Source organism: Pithys albifrons, chromosome Z, assembly GCF_047495875.1.
Source record: "Pithys albifrons albifrons isolate INPA30051 chromosome Z, PitAlb_v1, whole genome shotgun sequence".
NCBI lineage: Eukaryota > Metazoa > Chordata > Aves > Passeriformes > Thamnophilidae > Pithys > Pithys albifrons.
The window spans coordinates 359,910-378,769 of record NC_092497.1 but is presented as its reverse complement, the minus strand read 5'-3'; the positions used below and the strand labels follow the sequence as shown (position 1 = coordinate 378,769).

The 18,860-nt window shown below is 48.6% G+C and overlaps 1 protein-coding gene and 1 long non-coding RNA gene across 2 annotated transcripts in view; one reads left to right on the top strand and one right to left on the bottom strand.

The window, feature by feature from the left end:
* The first annotated feature begins 699 nt into the window (after window positions 1-699).
* On the top strand, window positions 700-10,188 carry LOC139684593 (uncharacterized). Its single transcript, XR_011699934.1, has 2 exons — window positions 700-1,094; window positions 3,914-10,188. It is a non-coding gene; the product is annotated as an uncharacterized lncRNA (long non-coding RNA).
* ALPK2 (alpha kinase 2) overlaps window positions 7,607-18,860 on the bottom strand; it is a 30,717-nt gene continuing 19,463 nt past the window's right edge. Inside the window, exons 4-11 of the mRNA XM_071580699.1 lie at window positions 18,507-18,654; window positions 16,826-16,953; window positions 16,698-16,733; window positions 15,487-15,761; window positions 14,546-14,634; window positions 14,105-14,322; window positions 13,215-13,263; window positions 7,607-8,341 (exon numbers count right to left, since the gene is read on the bottom strand). Coding sequence (XP_071436800.1) covers window positions 8,107-8,341; window positions 13,215-13,263; window positions 14,105-14,322; window positions 14,546-14,634; window positions 15,487-15,761; window positions 16,698-16,733; window positions 16,826-16,953; window positions 18,507-18,654 — 1,178 coding nt within the window. The 3' untranslated portion in view covers window positions 7,607-8,106. The remainder of the gene's footprint in view (window positions 8,342-13,214; window positions 13,264-14,104; window positions 14,323-14,545; window positions 14,635-15,486; window positions 15,762-16,697; window positions 16,734-16,825; window positions 16,954-18,506; window positions 18,655-18,860) is intronic.

Genomic DNA, 18,860 nt, shown 5'->3' with positions numbered 1-18,860 from the left:
GGGTGCAGAGAGGAGAGGGCAAGACACAGACTGTGTTCCAGGTTTGATTTCACAGTGCTGTTCTGGTGCTGGACAGACACATCCAGCCCAAAGCAGCAAAGGGACCTGGTTCCTCACTTTTGTGGGTATTATATTCAAAACTTTACTTCTTAAAACCCCACACTTACTTCAGACTGTTCCAAAATATTCCAGTGTAGCAGAAGCACAGTAGTGGAAGAAAGCAGTGAGATATCCAGTTAATTATCAAAAGTTACCATTCTGAAGTGTGGCTTTATGTTCAGAGAAAATCTCAGGCTCAGATCCCATAGCAGCCTTCACAAGAAATGTGACATTCATCAGGTTTGTGCAATGGTCTCCCTGACTGTCTGGAGGTCCTGGGAGGTGTGAGCAATTCCTGGGCTCTCCAGTGGTGCTCAGACAGGCTCAGCTGGAGCATCCAGCTCCAAGGTGTGCTGGGAAGTAAAATCCTTTGGAAATGGGACAGGCTTTTGGAGAGTTCTGAAAAATTCCTGCACAGAGCAGACAGTACATCAAAATTAAAAAGATTGGCAAGCCCTAGCAGTGACCATGAGATAAGCACTGTGACCTGGGGAACTGATGAAATCAGTCCTGCTGGCAGAAGTAACCATTAATATGCAGCCAGAGCAAACACCCTTCATCTCACATTTCAGCAAAACAGGCAGCTGAAAACCCCCAATATTTTGCATTTTTCCTTCCCTACATGTGCTCTCCCTGAAGGAAGGGAGAAAATTGAGGTCCAAGAGCTTTTTTTCCATTCCTTGGTCTGACTAGAGGTGACTCTGGCTCAGTGCAGCGAGGGCCATCTCCCTCCCCCAGATCAATATTTTAATATGACTTATCAGAGCAAGAATGGGTTGTTTACTTTAAAACCTCAGGATCCCATAAAGGCAGCAGGAAAGGTGTCCACTGGAACCAGAGGCTGCAAGAGCTGAGCACTGCTGGGAACTCCGGAAAGAAAACCAAGACTGCAGTGACCCAAATACACTGACAGTCAGCAAATGTCCTGCAGGAGAATCCTGGTTCTGCCAAGCCCCACAGCACTCCAGAGGATCCTCTGGCAGGTGTCTCCAATGGTAAGTGCCTTCCTGTGCTCGATTCATGTGAGGAAAAGGAAATGCTGCAAGGTATTAACAAACTAAACCAGTGCAGGTGGATTTGGAACACGGAGCATTTCAGCACAGCAAATCTGCCCAAGGCCTGTCTGTGCAATGGACCAGGACTGAATGTCTGGGACCCAGGAATCTCTGCCTGCACTTGTTAGGGCAGCCCAAGGCACCCTAAGGGTTTATTGTTTTAAAAAGGGGTGGTGGGGAAGCTGACAGACTTCCCAGGGGAACAGGAATGCTTCCAGGTCTGGAATACAGAAGGACAGGTTCTGTGATCCAGCCCAAAAAATCCTCTTGAAAACCCTTTTGTTCTTCACAAATCTCCTCTCAATTGAAACATTCCAATTATGTTCTTCACACAGATGTACAGCAAAATTAAAACAAAAAAGGGATTATTTTTCTCTGATGACAACACTTTGCTTTCTCCCTGTACTGACCTGTAACTTTCCCATGGCTTTGGAGTTTTTTTTCCCTTGCAGTACCAAAAACTAGTGGCTATTTCTCTTTCTTCCAGTACCTCTTGTCTTGGGAATACTCATGTTGAATTGCTGGAAGCTTCCATGTAGCTGTGGAACTATAAACTGCCTGCTTGCAGCTGCATTGGCTGCCTGGCTTTCTCCTGTCACACACATTCCACAGCCTCGAGCCCTTCCCCTGCTCTGCCCAGGACTGCCAGGCTTTTCCTCTGATTCCCTGGAACAGGCTCTTGTCTGGCCTTCCCTCTGCTGCAGAGAGACAGCCAAGTAAAATACCTATGAGGAAAGAGGGAAGAACACTAACACTGAATGAATTAGAAAGCCATCCCTCTGGCATTTGTTCCACTCTGAGCAGCAACAGCAAAGGCATGTGGACCAAAACCTGCCCCACAGACCTCAGGGCTTCAGCTGCATCAGAGAGAGTGTCCTGGACCTGACGGGGTGTTTGCCATCATTAACTCCAAAGGCTCAGTGCCATGTGATGCTCAGGGGCTGCTCCAGCTCCTCCCCTCCTGTCAGAGATGTGTCCTTCCTAGCTGGGATGGCACAAGGGCTTGACCTGTGTGTGTACAAACGCTCAGCTCTGTCCCACTGCAGGCTCCAAACACAGACACACAACAGGAAAATGCCTTGGAAAACTGTCAGCCCTGCCCAAGCATTCCTAGGCTTGTGACCACGGCAGGGATGGCAATGCCAGCACTGTTGTAATAATCCTGCTCCAGAGATGAAACAGCCTGGCCTGGTAACCAGGCAGGGAAGGTCCATTTCTCTGCTGTTCTGTTCACCAGCCCAGGGCACTCCGGACGAGCTCACACTGCCAGCTCGTGGCACTGAGTTATCACAAACCCTTCCCTGAGGTTCATTAGGCACAAACCACAAATTAAACTGACCCTGAGTCCTAATGAGTTTGCACTGAGCTGCCAACACTGGCTGAACTACACCACGATTAAGAAAAAGACCCCGAAAAGACCAGAAGTTGGAACCAAAGGTGAGGATTGGAGAGGAAACCCCTGTCCCACTCTGCAGAGTGTGCTGGTGGTTCAGGTGGCTCAGTACAGGTGGGCAGCAGCTCCACAGGGTGCATTAGTGTCTCCTCTGCTGGCACTTTGACTTTGGTGCTGTAGCACAGACTGAGCTGAGCCCCGACCTCACCATCTGCAACAACACCTGGATTTGGGAGCCCTGTGGGATGGAAAGCCTGAGCCCAGGGGAGGAGTTCTCAGAGGATGGGCCTTTTGAGTGCTTGAACTTCCTTAACAGTCTGTTGCTAAAACAGCACCAGATCCAGAAGACTGTTGGAGAGTTTGGGTTTATTACACATGGGGAGCAAATTCTCCCCAGGATGTAAAATAGGAATGCACTGCTGAGTTAAAAGTAAATGAGAGGGAGAGTAAAGTATTATAGCAAGACATCCCATCCTCATCTCTTGGCACAAAAAGACAACTCCATCCCCTGCCATGGGGCTTCCAACCAGTCCACACAGGATGAATCAGAAAGTTAATTTTCAGTAACTACAAAAAACAGAGGCTACTACCTTTGACCTCAGCCCTGGATTCTGCCCTCCTCCCTCCCCTGTGCTCCTCTCTCTATTTTCTCTGCTTCCCTGCAGCACTCAGATGTGATGATGGCATAAAACTGACTTTCCATGGGCTACAAATCCCTGTGCAGAATGTTGGTGTGCTCTGACAGGATCTTTTAGGGGATGTTTTCTACTCACTGAGGGTGGGCAGAAACGTTACTGGGCAAGCAGAGAACACACAGAGAAACACTCTGCCCTCTGCCCAGCTACACTGGAAACCTGGCCTGTGCAGAAATGGCCCCCACAGCCCCGGATGCTGGCCACAGTCCCTACTCCCTGTTTCATGGGTTCTGAAATGTCCTCAAGGAACACGACAACAGCAGTGAGACCAGGAGTACAGACCAAACTCTTGGCTCGAGTGTGGGCTACTCAAAAATGCTGCTAAAACAAGTGTATGGAAATCAAATATAATTTCTACCATTATGACTCCTCAGCTTTGACACAGCCATAGAAGTCTGGTGCGGATTCCGAGCTGTCTCTTAGAATAAGAGGAAGACACAGGTCCTTGCAGGGATGAGCCATCCCTTCCTTCAGGAAGTTGTCTCTAGGACAGCACAGATTACCTTCTCCCTGGCCTGTAAGGGCACTCCTACAGCCACTTTTACATGGCTACAGCTGGCTGAGACAAAACAGTCACCTCACAGCGATTCAGAGCCCTGTGTCCCACTTGTCAGAATGCTCACGTGTCACACATAAATATGCACAAACATGGTCATGTCTCTGTTTTGCAGATCTTTGAAACTGCCCAGGCTGAAGCCTGCAATGTGCATCCCTCACTGCTCCCATGGGCCAAGGACCTGCTCCCAGGGCTGTGGAGTGTGACAATGGTGTTTGTGTCCAGTCTATCAAACGCCATTATCACACTAAATAGCTACTGGCAGACAAGGCAGCGGCTCAGGGAGTCTGGGACCTCTGGCACTGCATCCTCCCACTGTGCTGAGGAATAAACAGCCCTGGTGCACGGACAGCAGAGTGGCTCTGCTCCTGCTTTCACAACCAAAGGCACCACAGTCTGTGGGAAACCCATTCTCTCCTACATGCACCTCCACATCTCACCACAGAGCACACAAGAAACCTTAAGGAATCATCACTATCATGTCCTCACTGGGAATGTGGATTTCCTTGGAATGAACAGGGCTGTGATCATCTCTGAGAGGCCAGCTTGGGATTTTCTTTTTCCTGTTGAACTGACCAGGAGAATAGAAAACTGAAGCCAATTAGCTAATGGAGTGAAACCCTGGCTCCTGCTTTGGCACCAAATTACATACAATTTCATTTAGAATATTAATTGACTGAGGTGCTTATGACATTCTTCAAACAGAACACTTTTCAAAATTCTGATAAAAGTCTATTGTTTCCAATTTGAAACATCATTTATCCAGGTTCCATGTGCTTTCAGCTTTGCTCCCATGTCACAGCAGAGTGGATGATTTGTGCACATGCAAGCACACTGCATGTTTTAAACCTACTGGTTTGGGAACAGTCACTATTTCCCCACAGAAATTCTTCTGAAAACTATTGTAAGGAATAGGGATTATCTGCAGGAACTTTCAAAGGCCTAACGAAAGCCAGGCACCAGCATTGCACTGAGGAGCCTAAATCCCAGTGACCCATCCAAGATTTAGGACCACAGGATGCTGAGCTGATTTGCAATGGGAGTAGTAACCTCAATATTCACAACACCAAGTGCCTCTCCACTGTGTGTTTGAACAGGAACATGGGGCAGTGCTGAGCTTTTAGCTGTGAAAAAGAAAAAGGCATCAAGTTCTGAGTGAAAAGGTGGCAGGGGAGAGGTGAGGGCTGGGCTGACCCACAGCACAAGGCTGTCCTGTGTCTGCAGGGAGCAGACAAATGAACTGTAAAGAGACTGATGTGTTGGGTCAGACCAAACCTCTGGCACGGGCTGGGCACCTGTAAGGCATCAACACTACCCAGTGACACTGCTCTGCCACCACAAACAACCTCAGCCATCCATAACCAGTCAGGATCTCAAAGCCAGTGCTCTCCCACCATCCAAGACTCAGGAAATCACAGTCCTTGCACACCCACGATATTTTATGGCAGACTCACAGTGAAATCAGCAGAAGTGCAGATAATTATGGCTTATTTTTAAAAAAGTCTTTGCTGAGAGGGAGCTTTAGTCTGAGGGGATCTTTTTACAGGTGAGCTGGGGGGCAGAGTGGGCAAGAGAACTTTCCCTTTCCCCTGGCTTTGCAGGAGGAAAGCAGAAGTGAGCTTGTCTGCAAGGCCCTGTGTGTGCAGTTTGCACAGCAGCTCCTTTTCTCCTTAACCTGGAACTGGCTGGGCAAGGGAACCCCTCCCCTTCCTTCCCACACACAAGTGCTCTCCAGGGAGTCTGTTCCATGCTCCTTGCTCTGTTCCCATCACTGGCACTGCAAGCTTTCTGACTTGAAAAGCATCTCCATAAGCCTCCTGCATTCCTGGCCTGAGCACAGCAGATCCAGGGCTGGCATTTTGGATGGCTCTAGGATTGGCAGTGTCCCCACAGCCTGCTCTGCAGCCCTCACTCCTACAGAGGTGCAGAATGTGGTGCAATGGCAATGCAGGCTCCCCAGCTCCTGTGTGTGGTGCTGGTAAAGAAAACTCATTTAAATATTCAGGCAAACATCCACATGGGCAGAGGGTTCCCAACCTTCCCTGGTGCTCTGCAGCAGGACAGCAATGCAGATTAATTCTCTCTGTCACTGTCTTACTACTGTGCTCAACATTGAGAGACTTATACTGAGGTTTTTATTGTAGAGCAACATGCCCTTTCCAACACCACACAAGCATTAGGTATACTGAAGTTTCTTGAAGGAAAGAAAAAAAGAAATTACAGCATGATGGAGCAACATCCCTGCAGTTCCCTGGTAGGTTCTGTGAGGTGAAGCTGAGGAGTTACACTGAAAAGCTCCTCCAATAACCACTGCACACAGACTTCTCTTGCTGTGTGGCAGGAGGAAAGGAGTGGCCTGTTTTCTCATGGGATCCTCCCTCACCTCACATCTCTTTCCACGGACAACCAGCCAAGGCTCAGCACTCAGACACACGAGCTGCCCCTGGAGCTGTGGAGCCCTGGCCCAGGGGATCCATACAAGGAGTACCCACAGGGGCTGGAACAGGCAGCACAGCGTGGCAATGGTCAGTTCAGCAGGACCAGCCAGGCAGTCACACCTGGGACTTGCAGTCTTGGCTTTGGCCATTTGGAAACGTGAAGAATAACTTCATTTCCATGGCAAGGGTCTATCACTGTGCAGAGGTTAAAACTGCCACAGATGTTCTACAAGTTTCCCAGTTTTCCAGTTCCAGAGAAGATTCTTCTGCACTCCAGACTCATATTTCAGAACCAGGCTGTTATCTGTACTCCCTGACTTTATGTGTTGGTGAGGTGGTTATTGAAGCTCTAAAGCTGGAACCAGAGCCCACAGAGACTCCCAGCACTGTGTGCTGCATCTCAAGCTGTCTCCTTGAGTCCCTGGAGGGCCAAGGGATTCTCCTTCACTCACTGCCACCATGAACACTTCTGAACACTCAGGTGACACTTCCAAATGTGCCCAAGGTTCTGTTTGAAAAGGGACTAAGGAGCCTGGTTCCACTGAGCAAGAAAGTCCTAAGGATTACAGACACCTCTGGGAAAAAAAGATCATCTTAAGAGTTACGTGTCTAATACTTTGTAGATATGGACATAGACACTGAAATGCCTTAGGCCTTTTAGGAAAACATTACCATGGGTTTTAAAGCACTAAATACTGTGAAAGAAAAGTCAAATAATCAGCTTATCTACCATATGAAAGACTACACAGCAAGACTAAGTTCTGCAGCAGCACTCCTGCACCTCAGTTAGCAGAGAACTACCAAAATCTCAAATGCTTCAGCACCACTCAGAAGAACTTCATCCCACGTGGCAGCAGGAATTTCAGCTGCAGGGGTCTGTCTGACCCCACTTCCCTTGCCCTCAATGGAGAGACACAGCCAGCCTTGGGCACAGTTAATCCAACCTATTTCAACATTTTGTTTTCAGCTGGCCTGCACTTGGTTCTCAGTTCCTTTGGGAAGGTGTCCCTTAGGTGTGCAGGGAGCTCAGGATGCCCAGCCTGGATGTGCCACCAACGCTGCAGGCAGGAGAGTTTCTGTCACTGTACTTATCGTGGCTGGAACTGCGAGTCCCAACATCCCCTCCGGATGGGATGGTCATTTCAGAGGGAGCTGTTTGGCCACACAGACTCCAAACCTGTCCTACAACCCCAGCAGTACTGTAACATGGGGGTGTAGACTCAAGGAAGCTTGCATGGAAAGCAAGGGATTCAACGGAGAATCACAGAAGCTGCTGTTTTTAAGCTGAATAAACTGCTTTCTGAGGACCATAAAGGTGCTAATTTGGGAAGGGAGGGCTGGGGGGAAATATACAGATATGTCCAATCATGAATGGCATTGTCATTTAATACAACATATGTAAGTGGGAGAAAAAATTACAAGAGCAGAATTATAGTAGGATTATAAATGCAAAAATCGTTTTTTCTATAGCAGCCTTAGCAATAATACTGTGCAAAACTTGCACTGTGGCATTTTAAATATATTGATGTTTCCATAGCAGCTGAACCCACAGGGCCACAGGCACAGACATGGAGAAGGGAAGATGTTCTTCAATGAACTGTGCTGCACTCAGAATGTGCAGATACTAATCCACAGAAGGGTTGTAAAATAATCCAGAGATGGCTTAGTTTGTCTTCAAACCTTTGCCCCAGTGTTAAATCTCAGGCACCAAGAGCATAGAAGCAGCTCCTTCCTTCATTGCTGACATCAGCATCAGGATGACTCCAAAATCAAGCCAAAAGGCAAAAGACCAGAGTTCTCCCCTCAGGTCACAGTGCCTGTCACCGCTACGTGTCCTCGAGAGCAGTTCCACAAGGTAGGACAGTGCAACTCAGTGCTCTGAAGGAATGAAGTCTCTCTGTTCTCTTGCCTTCTTGGGCACCATTTTCTTTACAGTCGATGAGTTTGGCAGGTTTTTGCTTTTCGTGGGTGTTGCTTTCCTCTGTTTTTGGTGAGTGGGTCGGAGAGCTTTCAGCCCCAGCATCTCACAGTACACATTGCACTGATGGAGGGCTCTGAACTGCTCAATGAAGGAAAAGGAGCAGTTGCCTTTAAACCCTTTGTATCTGTAGCAACAAAGAAAAAAAAAGCCAAATGGGATTTCAAAATTAATTTTCAGCACAGGGAGGCACAGCGTGATTTCTGACCCATAAGCAACTTGAAAACATTAAGCAAGTCTCCTCCACCCATGCTGGCTTGAGAAGTACTGTCACAGAAACCCCAACTGAGCCTGTGAGAGGTGAAGGGAACTGGGTAACAAGTGGTGACAGCAGAGGGAAAAACATCACAGGGGCAAAGCTCTGTGGGTCCTGGCTACTGTTTTTCATGGATGTAGTTGAGAATACAATTGTTTGCTGGCTACTTTTGTCTTAGTAACATACAGGTGAGATCCACGCTACATCATTCTCTGTGCACAGTTCTGCTGACCCCCACAAACAGATAAGGCTGTTGCACAAAGTGTTGTCAGAACCAGAAGCTGTTCACATCCAGGCATGGACATAACTTCCAAGCTGTGCTTCTCCTCTGCCCTGGCTGCTCGTGGGATCTCAAGGAGCGAAGCCTCTCGGGGCAGGAGGCAGGGAATGTCCCTGAGGAAGGCAGTCCCATCCAGCCCATCCAGCTCCCAAGCCCCCACTGTCCTTACTCTGCTGCTGGCTGCTGACAGGACTTCCAGGACCTGCTTTTTACACTGCATCAGCTTATTTTAAAAGCTGTACCTGCTCTTCAAAGGAGCAATTTTTGGTCAAGTTCCCAGAATGGAGAAGGAAGAAGAAAAGCCAGGGTTCTCCTTTTCATCTTTTGGTAACTTGTGCCTGTTCTTCCCTATTCTCTTGGTTCCCTGGACATCCACTGTCCTCACAGGGGAACTGTGAGTTATCACTGCACGAGACCAAATGAGACTTAGCACTGCAATGAACACAACACGTTCATTGCCAGCAGCTGCACCACCTCCTTCCTCAGCCAGAGTGCCCAGTGCTGAAGAGAGAACTGCTGCTCTGAGGTCAAGCTCCTGACAGGGCTGGACAGCTCTGCTCCAGAGCCCCCCTCTCCTGGCTATGGACAGCCAGCTGGACCTCAAAGCTCTTTCTTCCCTCTCCTCTCCAAGTCCATGTGTGCTTGTTTACCCAAAGAGGGGTGAAGAGCAGAGTCACTGTCACTCCAGCACTACATGCTGGAGCCCAGCAGGATCATCAGCTGTTCTCTTGCTCCTCTGCAGACATTACAGATGTGACACTTTCCTCCTGAGCTCCTCTCCAGAGCCTGTGGGTGTGCTGGTGATGCTCCAGACACAGCTGCAAACACGAGTCCCACAGCAAACACACCTGCCCCCAGCATGGGAATCTCTTCTATCCAGCACTGATCCCAACTCCAGAGCTGGCCTGAGCAGAGCATGCACTGCCAGCAGACAGCGATGACCTGGACTGAAACCCTTTTATTCATTTATCATGAGTGTTCCATGAACCACTGGGCCTTTCCTGGAGGTGCCAGTGTTCCAGCCCCTTCCACTGCCACGGGGTGTCACTGCTGGTCACAGCAGCACGGCCGAGGGGACCTTGTGCTCCATGTAGCTTAAGGCAGATCTGCTCCCTCTGCTACCTGCAGGACTGACCAAGAGGATTCACCTCTCCTGCACTGTGCAGGAATATTATTGACCAGTGACCTCCAGGGCCATCCATCAGGTGAGGAATGCCACTGCTCTGGGCCCATCTGGAGCTGCAGGATTACCACACTCTGCCTCTCGCTTTCCCTCTCTTTGTTCCTAAGTAGCCTTTTTGTTGCAGCTTAAGAAAAGTTGTTCTTGTGTTTTTCTTCTGATAATACTCATGCCTTCGTGAAAATAATGTTGGAGAGAAAGTTGAGCTATAAAAAATCCACTTTTCTTATGAAGTAAATAAAAACCTGTCTGAACAGCTTTGCTATCTGTGTCTGGGACTTGTCAATTCCTGTGTCTTTGAAGGAACATCTGCACAAAGAGCAGAGACAGTAGTGCTTGCTCAGACAATCCTAAAAGTAAGAGGCACTTTAAATGAATAATTGAATGCTCTGCTAAATACTTTTAGCTTTAGAATTCAAGAAATGCCAAAAATATTTGCTGTATGAGTAGGAGCATCTTGCACCCAAGAGACAGAACACTTACATTAAAATCAGATGAGTATTTTGATTTACTAGCTTTGCTCCTAAATCAAGCCATCCTCATATCTCCCTTCCCTTAAATAATGGGTTTGCATTTGATCTGTGGCTACAGATGTGCCCCAGGTAACCCCCCGGCCATGTGGGACCTGCAAGGCACAAGTGAGCCTGGTTTGGCTCTGCAGGGTGCAAAGAGCCCCAGGTCTCACAGCAGGCCACGGAATAACTAAACCTACAGATGTGAGAGCACAGTTTTGCATGAGTTCTACAGCTCTTTGCTGTTTGTTAGTCACTGCTTTCACAAGCCCTGTGTGCTCCCAGGCCACAGTGTGTGTTCTGCACAGCCCCATCACTGCTGAATGTGGCAGGGCTGGGAGCTCAGTCCAAACCCGGCTGTGCCATCACAGCCTCTGGTGTGTGGCTGGGGAAGGTCTCCACTCATGGAGAGCCCCTGTGGCTTCTGAACTGTGCAGCCTGCCCCACTCTCTGAGGGTTTGTGCTCAGGAACACCAAACCCCTCCCAGCCCAAGCACCACACGCTGTTCCTTGCACACCACTAGTGACCCCTGACAGGTGACTCAGAAACAAGACCCCACAGAGGTCCATCTTCCAGACTCGACAGCTGGGGGTTGGCCCAAACCAAATCTTCCTTAAATCTGAAGGGGGAATCTTGTATTTGTCCTCAGGCTCAAACTCCCCAATGCCTCTTGGTACCATGTGCAGTAAAGCTAAGCTTATCAATGACCCAGAATTAGACAGTTTTAGACCCACACCTGGCAACCAGCACTGCTGTTAATCACTGTCTGTGGCTCTCCATGCTCCCAATTCCCTCCTCTGTGTGCACCACTCCTGGATAAATCCCTTAGCACTTGAGCACAGCTCTAATCTGGCTCACTGTGTGCACTCTGAGCCAGGCTCTGCGCGGTGTTATTTCTGTTTATGTTCGCCAGAGAAGCTACAGAATGGCAGATTTTGGTGCTGGGTTGCTGGCTCTGGTGCGCCCCAGTGGCCACACTAACAGCGCTTCCCTGGGGCTCTGGTTCCCAGCTCGGCTGCGCCCTCTCCTGACAGGAACTGTGTGCAGATTCTGCAGGGCACTGACCACACACACCACTGCTTTGGGCTCCTCTGGTTTCCTGTTCCCTGGGAAAACACACCACCAGCGTTCCTATGAAGAGTGTTACTGCTGACACTGTCCAGGAGTACAAACCCAGTAAGTTCTGTATCATCTCTAACAGAACAGCTCGAGCCATACCAGCCCCACACTCCTTTCGTGTCTCAGCAGGAGGATGGGTCCCCTCCCCATGGGGCCAGACCAGCTCTCAGCAGCAGGACTGGACACTGCCCAAAGCAGCAAGACCCAGCAACACACAGGAGCTCTGTGCACTCAGTTGTTTGTCCTCATCCAGCCTCAGGGAATTAAAAATCCAGCTGCAGACTTTAATGCAGAGGTGTTCTCTCCAGGAAAGGAGCATGAAGACACAATACAGGAGGAGGAGAAATCTGTCATCTTGCAAGAATATCATTAGCTAAATGACCAACAAAATGATACTCAACATTTTTAGGAGGTTGTTCATGCAGGGAAATTATTTTCCTTTCTATATGCCTGAGGTGATCCTTACTACAGCTTGCCTTGTCTATTCATTTCCTCACTCCACCTTCTTCCTTCCCAGCACAAAATGTATTTTCACAGGAGTCGCTTCCCACAGTGAGCCAGACAACATCCACTAAAGCATTTTTCTAAATCTTGTGACTCCTGAGAACAGTGTTACCTAAGTAAAATATTTATGACTTCTTTAGTTTGTAACAGGATAATGAACATTTGTTTCAACTGCTTTCAGTTTGGATCCACAGCTAAAAGAGTAAATCAGACTAAGGGTTGAACGGATGGCAGCCTGCAAACGATCAGGATTTTCCCAGACTACTCTGAGGTCAGATTTTTAATAATTTAAATGATATTGTGAAGTTTTTCCTATACCACAGGTATATAGACAAGCTTCAGTTCAGTATAAAGACTGAACATGACCTTTTCCTGCCAGTTTCTCAAACAAGAATATGAAGTTACAGCACTGGTCACAGGCACTTTCCCCCAGCAACTTTCCTTGTCCAGCAGCCACTGCCTACTCCTATCCATGGCTCTGTGGCATAATTAGCAGCTTTAAACAACTTCAGAGAAGTGGACTAAGGTTGGAATACTACAGGCCTATATCTAAGTCCCCCAAAAGAGCTGAGGCCATTGCACCCTCACCAGGAAACAGCTTCCTGAAGTGCCCCCTCTGCCTGTCCCTGGCTGCAGCCGCAGCCACAGCGTGTGGAGGTGGAGGCCCCTGTGTTTGTGAGTGCTGGGCAGCGACAGCCCAGCTGGGCCCAGCCCCCGAGCACAGCGCTCCCTCCTGGGCAGCACAAGCACTGCCCCTGCCCTGTCCCCAGCGCTGGCCCTGCGTGCTCAGCCCCACCCTCCTCCAGCTGATGAGGAGCAGGAGCCTTACCTGCTGTCACCAGAGCCCTTCGTGTCACTCCTCAAATGCCCTTGGATGCATTTTGATGCCCTGTTTTAAGGGAGGCATGCAGAAAAAGCAAGGCCTAATCTACAGTGTAGTCCCACCCTTTTAGAACAAAATAAATGTGTTTCCATTACAGGTGTGTCCCCATAAATATGAACAAAAAGAAGTTGAAAGACTCAGATGAGGATTATTTCTTCTAAAGTTAAAGTAAGAACACATCCCAGTGCACCCTCCACGCCCATGTTAACTGTGAAGACAGATGTGTGAAGCACAACCCCGTGCTGAGAAGCCCCATTTCACTCACCCTTTGGCCAGGGTTGCGATTCCGACGTCCGTCAACTTCATCCCCACACCTGCAAGGCCACACACAGCTTGGGTTACACTGGCATTTCTAGGAATATCTTCACATATGGAGGCATTCAATATTACTTAGTCATTCACCTTAATTATTCACCTTAATTACTTGTCACATTTGTTCCAAAGCATTGTAAGTGCCCCACTTAAAACCAGGATGCTTGTGCTCTGTGTCACCAGCAGTTTCCAGAGGTCAGACTTGTTCCACTGTTTTACAGCTGTCAGGGTGATAAACACAGCACAGCTTGTTTCCTGGGCCAAGATTTCGTGCTTTCTTCTCCCTTTAAATTATTTCAGGGATCTTGTTTAGATGCCTTGCTAATTTTCCTGCCTTCTCTTGTAAAAGAATACATGATATTTCCTAAGATTCCAGGTTTTCCTGGTTTCTTTAAGAAGGGTGTGTGTTCCCCTGTCCCAGGTACACCTGTGCACACTGTGCAGGTGGAGTCACAACCACAGGAGCTGAGGAAGGATTTAGCAAACACAACATGGGCATCTCTTCACTATTCCTCTTTTTGAGGGAACATGTTGCTGCAAACCTAGCCAGGACCTGAATGTGGAGCATTTCACTGCTGAGCAACTGCTGGTGAGTATTTAAATACAAGAAAAAGGGAAGGACTAGGATGTCATTAACACCTGAAGGTTTTCCCTCACAAGCCATTTCACTAAACTCTAGGTGGTGAAATAAAAATCCAGATTTGACTCATACTGAGAGTCCACTACGGGCACACGTGAAAGAACAACTCTTCCACTGAGAGTGTAAGATTTTTTTCTTTTCAAAACCATCTTTTTACAAGAACTTTAAGTAGATAAAAAATTGGTCTCCCTCAGACAACTCACCTTGCAGGTCAGTGACAAGCAAGTTCCCACTGGTCTTCTCATACACCCAGTGCTGGAAGGTGCAACACTTCTGGCCAGCCTCTGAGTCTCTTCTCAGGAAGTTCACTTCCTTGCCATCCCTGACAGAGTATTTCACAAACTCCCCAACCAGCTCCTCCTCCACTGTGGCATAGGGGATTTTATTAGCAGGGCGATGAATAAGAAAGATTGGAATGATCCTGAAATCAAGCAACAGAAACTAGTAAAGTTCAGAGAATTCTGTCAGTGAGGGAGTAAGAAACAAACCCAAGTGTCCAGTGATCTCAGAGACTGAATGAACAGCCTGGCAGTTCCCAGGTTTCCTCTTTCCTCTTTAGTAATTACTCCTGGCAGTCAGTGGGCTGCCATGGCACAGGACAATATATATAAGCATAAACAGGTGTAAAAACTGTCTATACTCACTCTGGTACTTCCCCAAAGCCCTCCAGTGTTTCAGCTTCAGCTGCATATAACTTGGCATACTCTCGCGCAGCGTTTTGGACACAGCACTCCTGTGTGACAGACAGATATGCTGATGGAATATTGCTCAAAACACTTACAGGCCATCCAAGTATGTTCCAGGACAGCTCTCCCACAGTGCTGGCTCCCAAAGCCAGGCTGTAGCTCACCTGCAGAGCAGGACAGCTCTCCCACAGTGCTGGCTCCCAAAGCCAGGGGCAGCTCACCCGCAGGCCCAGGCTGTAGCTCACCTGCAGAGCAGGACAGCTCTCCCCCAGTGCTGGCTCCCAAAGGCTGGAGCAGCTCACCTGCAGAGCAGGACAGCTTTCCCCCAGTGCTGGCTCCCAAAGGCTGGAGCAGCTCACCTGCAGAGCAGGACAGCTTTCCCCCAGTGCTGGCTCCCAAAGGCTGGAGCAGCTCACCTGCAGAGCAGGACAGCTTTCCCCCAGTGCTGGCTCCCAAAGCCAGGGGCAGCTCACCTGCAGAGCAGGACAGCTTACCCCACAGTGCTGGCTCCAAAAGGCTGGAGCAGCTCACCTGCAGAGCAGGACAGCTTTCCCCCAGTGCTGGCTCCCAAAGGCTGGAGCAGCTCACCTGCAGAGCAGGACAGCTCTCCCACAGTGCTGGCTCCCAAAGCCAGGCTGTAGCGCACCTGCAGAGCAGGACAGCTTTCCCCCAGTGCTGGCTCCCAAAGGCTGGAGCAGCTCACCTGCAGAGCAGGACAGCTTTCCCCCAGTGCTGGCTCCCAAAGCCAGGGGCAGCTCACCTGCAGAGCAGGACAGCTTACCCCACAGTGCTGGCTCCCAAAGGCTGGAGCAGCTCACCTGCAGAGCAGGACAGCTTTCCCCCAGTGCTGGCTCCCAAAGCCAGGGGCAGCTCACCCGCAGGCCCAGGCTGTAGCTCACCTGCAGGGCCAGGCTGTAGTTCCTCTGCACCAGCTCCTCGGTGCTGCCGGTGCCGCAGGTGAGGGCGCTGTGCACCTTGAGCACGCAGGGGTGCCCGGGGGCGAACACGGGGGCCAGGCCCCGCCGCACCCGGCTCCGGAACGCCCGCCGGTGCATCCCCTCCCCGAAGTGCCGCTCCTCCGTGGCCAGGACCCCGTGCAGGTGCCCATCGAAGTAGCTGTCACTGAGGGAATCTTCTCGGAACAGCAGCTGCATGAATTCAATCTCTTCCATACCTAAAACACAACGGGAATTTGTTCTGCAGGCACAGGGAAAGGGGGCAGCTGGGAGAGCGAATGTGTCTCTCCTGAGAGTATTAAAAGATGCTCAATGGAAGCAGAATAAGTGGTTTAACTTTTGTTACTGGGGGCTGGGACCCTGCTCCTGGAAACGTGACTGCTTCACTGCCTTCTCAACCCAGCATGAAGAGAGGCGGCAGCTCAGGGGCATAAGGACAGAATACAGAGCATAGAAAACAAGTATGTTACAGCTGAAATCAAGGAAGACCATGGATTTCACCCCTTTAAATGATCACTGGAATCCAAATAGAAGAATATTCATAAGGGAAAAAAGAAGTGGTTAAGGTTAAGCACTGAGAGAAACTAAAAAGTCTCACAGCACTTCAAGTGTCTCTAACCAGAGCATTTTGAGGAACATCAGTGAAGAAGATAAACAGGAAAACAGAACTACACCCACAAGGAAGTCCTTCCAGCTGCCCCTTGCAGGTACCTCTGGTTTAAACTCTGGACACTATTGCCTCTCTTTGAAACACTGAGGAAACAGTGCACAGATAACACCAGAATTAGGACACTCCTTAACTCCACCTCAAATTCACTCTTGATCAAAAGTTATACAGTGCTGTTACATGAAAAGTCCTCTCTTTATTTGCACCAGGAAATAAATGTTTAATTTTATTCTTCAAGAAGAAGAAAGAAAACTCTGGGCTGACCGAAGCCCTTGATCACCCCAGGGTGCCCAGGAATGACAAACGTACTGGCAGGGCACTATCTTTAGCTGCAGCACAGGACACATGCTGGGTGTCACTGAACATGAGCTAACATATGGGGGAAACATTCCAAGGCTTCATGGCTGCCTGTCTCCTGGAGTACAGTTACACAGCCAGGACCAAGAGCTTCCAGTGCCCTGTGTGATGCCACGCACTTCATATTTACCTTCATAATTCTGGAAACTTGAGAGACGTTCCAACACTGCAAAGAAACAGAGAAATGGATTTTGTAGTAAAAAACCTGTGAATGTAAACTGTCATTATTAGTAATCAAACTTAAAAGCTGAGACTTACCTGCAGCAGTCAGATGAAATTCAGCAGTCACTTTTCCATATTTGTTATTCAAGCAGCAATAATACATTCCCTGGTCTTTGTTACTGGCCTTAGCTATTTCCAGAGAGACAGGAGAGTCATCCTGCACCCTGGAACAGAGTATTTTATGTTATCACATGTTCCATCTTATCACTGGGAAAACTGGCAGATTTGATCTCTCTGCACTGTTTATTTGTTAAAACACAGCACAATTATTTAGCTGATAATGATATGTATTAACACTCAGTGGATATTGCAATACAACAATCAAAATCAGAACAGTTAAAACAACAGGAATCAGAATGACAAGGGAATTTTAACCAATTCAGGCAACTCTTTCTCTCCTCTTAAAAGAACCTCTGAGAAGACACCTTCCTACAAAAGGAAACATCTTTTCTTTTTTCATTATTTAGGTAATGTTGTAATGGACTGATTACTGAGTTTGGCTTCCCCTGTAATATAATGGACTGATTTACAGAGTTTTGCTCTCCATTGTCTCAGGCAGAGTGTGCAGCAGCTGGGATGTCTGGGCTCGGAGCTGAGCTGCCTGCAGGAGCTCCAGGAGGTGTCCTGCAGACCACAAACCAGCCAGAACTGATACAGGCCGAGATGTGGCAGGAAACTCAGTTCACCATAAATGGAACACTGAGCAGACCCCACCTGGATACCAAAGCCAACAGGTGCCAGGAAAAGCTTGGCCTGGCTACCAGGGAACTGTCCAGTGAGCACCCAGGGCTCAGGGTACTTAAGGCAGTGCCCAGGGTTGCCAGGGGTCTGGTGCAGCTTCTGCTACTGGTCCTGCTCCCCCTCCAGTCTGGCTCATGCTTGTGCTTCTGCTGCTCCTGCTGCTCCTGCTCCTGCTTCTGCTGCTCCTGCTGCTCCTGCTGCTGCTGCTCCTGCCCCTGTTTCTGTCCTGCCTACTGCTCTCTGCCCAGAGACTGCCCGACCAGCTGCCAGCAGCATCTCCTGCTGGTGGTAACCTTTCCTGTTCTTCTGACCATAGCCTTTCAGCTTTTCCTGCTTCCTTCTCTCCCTGCTTTGCCTGTCCACTCCCTGAACTTATTAAAGTTTACCTTCAGCCTTCCCCCATCCTTCTCCCTCTCCCAGCTCTTCCCTCCACTTTTGTTTGTTACAAGAATAAAGTTAATTATCTGTTAGAACCCAACATTTGGCATTGTTTGTGCCTTAATCTTGCTTCTGGGTATCACTTAAGAACTGTGTCCCTCTCTGCATCCAAGGGGATCATAACAAATGTTAATTTTGTATTTTTGAAACATTATGAACAGATTTTAAGAGCTATGTGACCAGAATGTCATTACTGCTATGGAGGAAAATAACTCATTTCATTAAAATGGAATTTTAAAAAAAGATGAATCCTGGTAATGGCCTTAAGAAGCTTTTATTTCCATTTTTCTCTGGGCTAAATGAGTTTCAGACTTCGTTTGATGAAACTTGGATGAGCCTGGATAGAAACAGGCTGAGAGGTGACAGAATGCAAAGTCTGACCAACCTCAATGCACTGGGAGAAGATCTGCTTATTAATTACTCTGCTTAAACTTGCACCTATTGCACTAATCCTCTGAACAGGCACAAGAGTGAATCAGGGGCACATCTTCCCAAAAGCCATTCAGGAGCTCCCAGTCCTTCAGAAACATTCACTCACCTTCTCTGTAGCTGAGCCAGTATCTTGGAATCTTTAGTCCATGTAATGGTGGAGTCGCTGTGAATGTCACCAAACTGACAGCACAGCTTCACATTTCCAGAGCAGTCAGGGAACAACTCTGCTTGGATCTTCTTCAGCAGCCTGGGAGCTTCAAACAGAAGAACCACAATTAAGGATTAGAACATAATGACATTGTTTGGCACTTTAACATTTCGTGTTAAGAATACAAACACTGACAACCCTGGCAAATAACTGTGACGGCTTGTGCCTGAACACTTGTAACTAGTAGATTTCTTAGCTGATCACAACCTTTGAGAGAACAGACTTTACATCCCAGGAGGTGCAGAGTCTCCA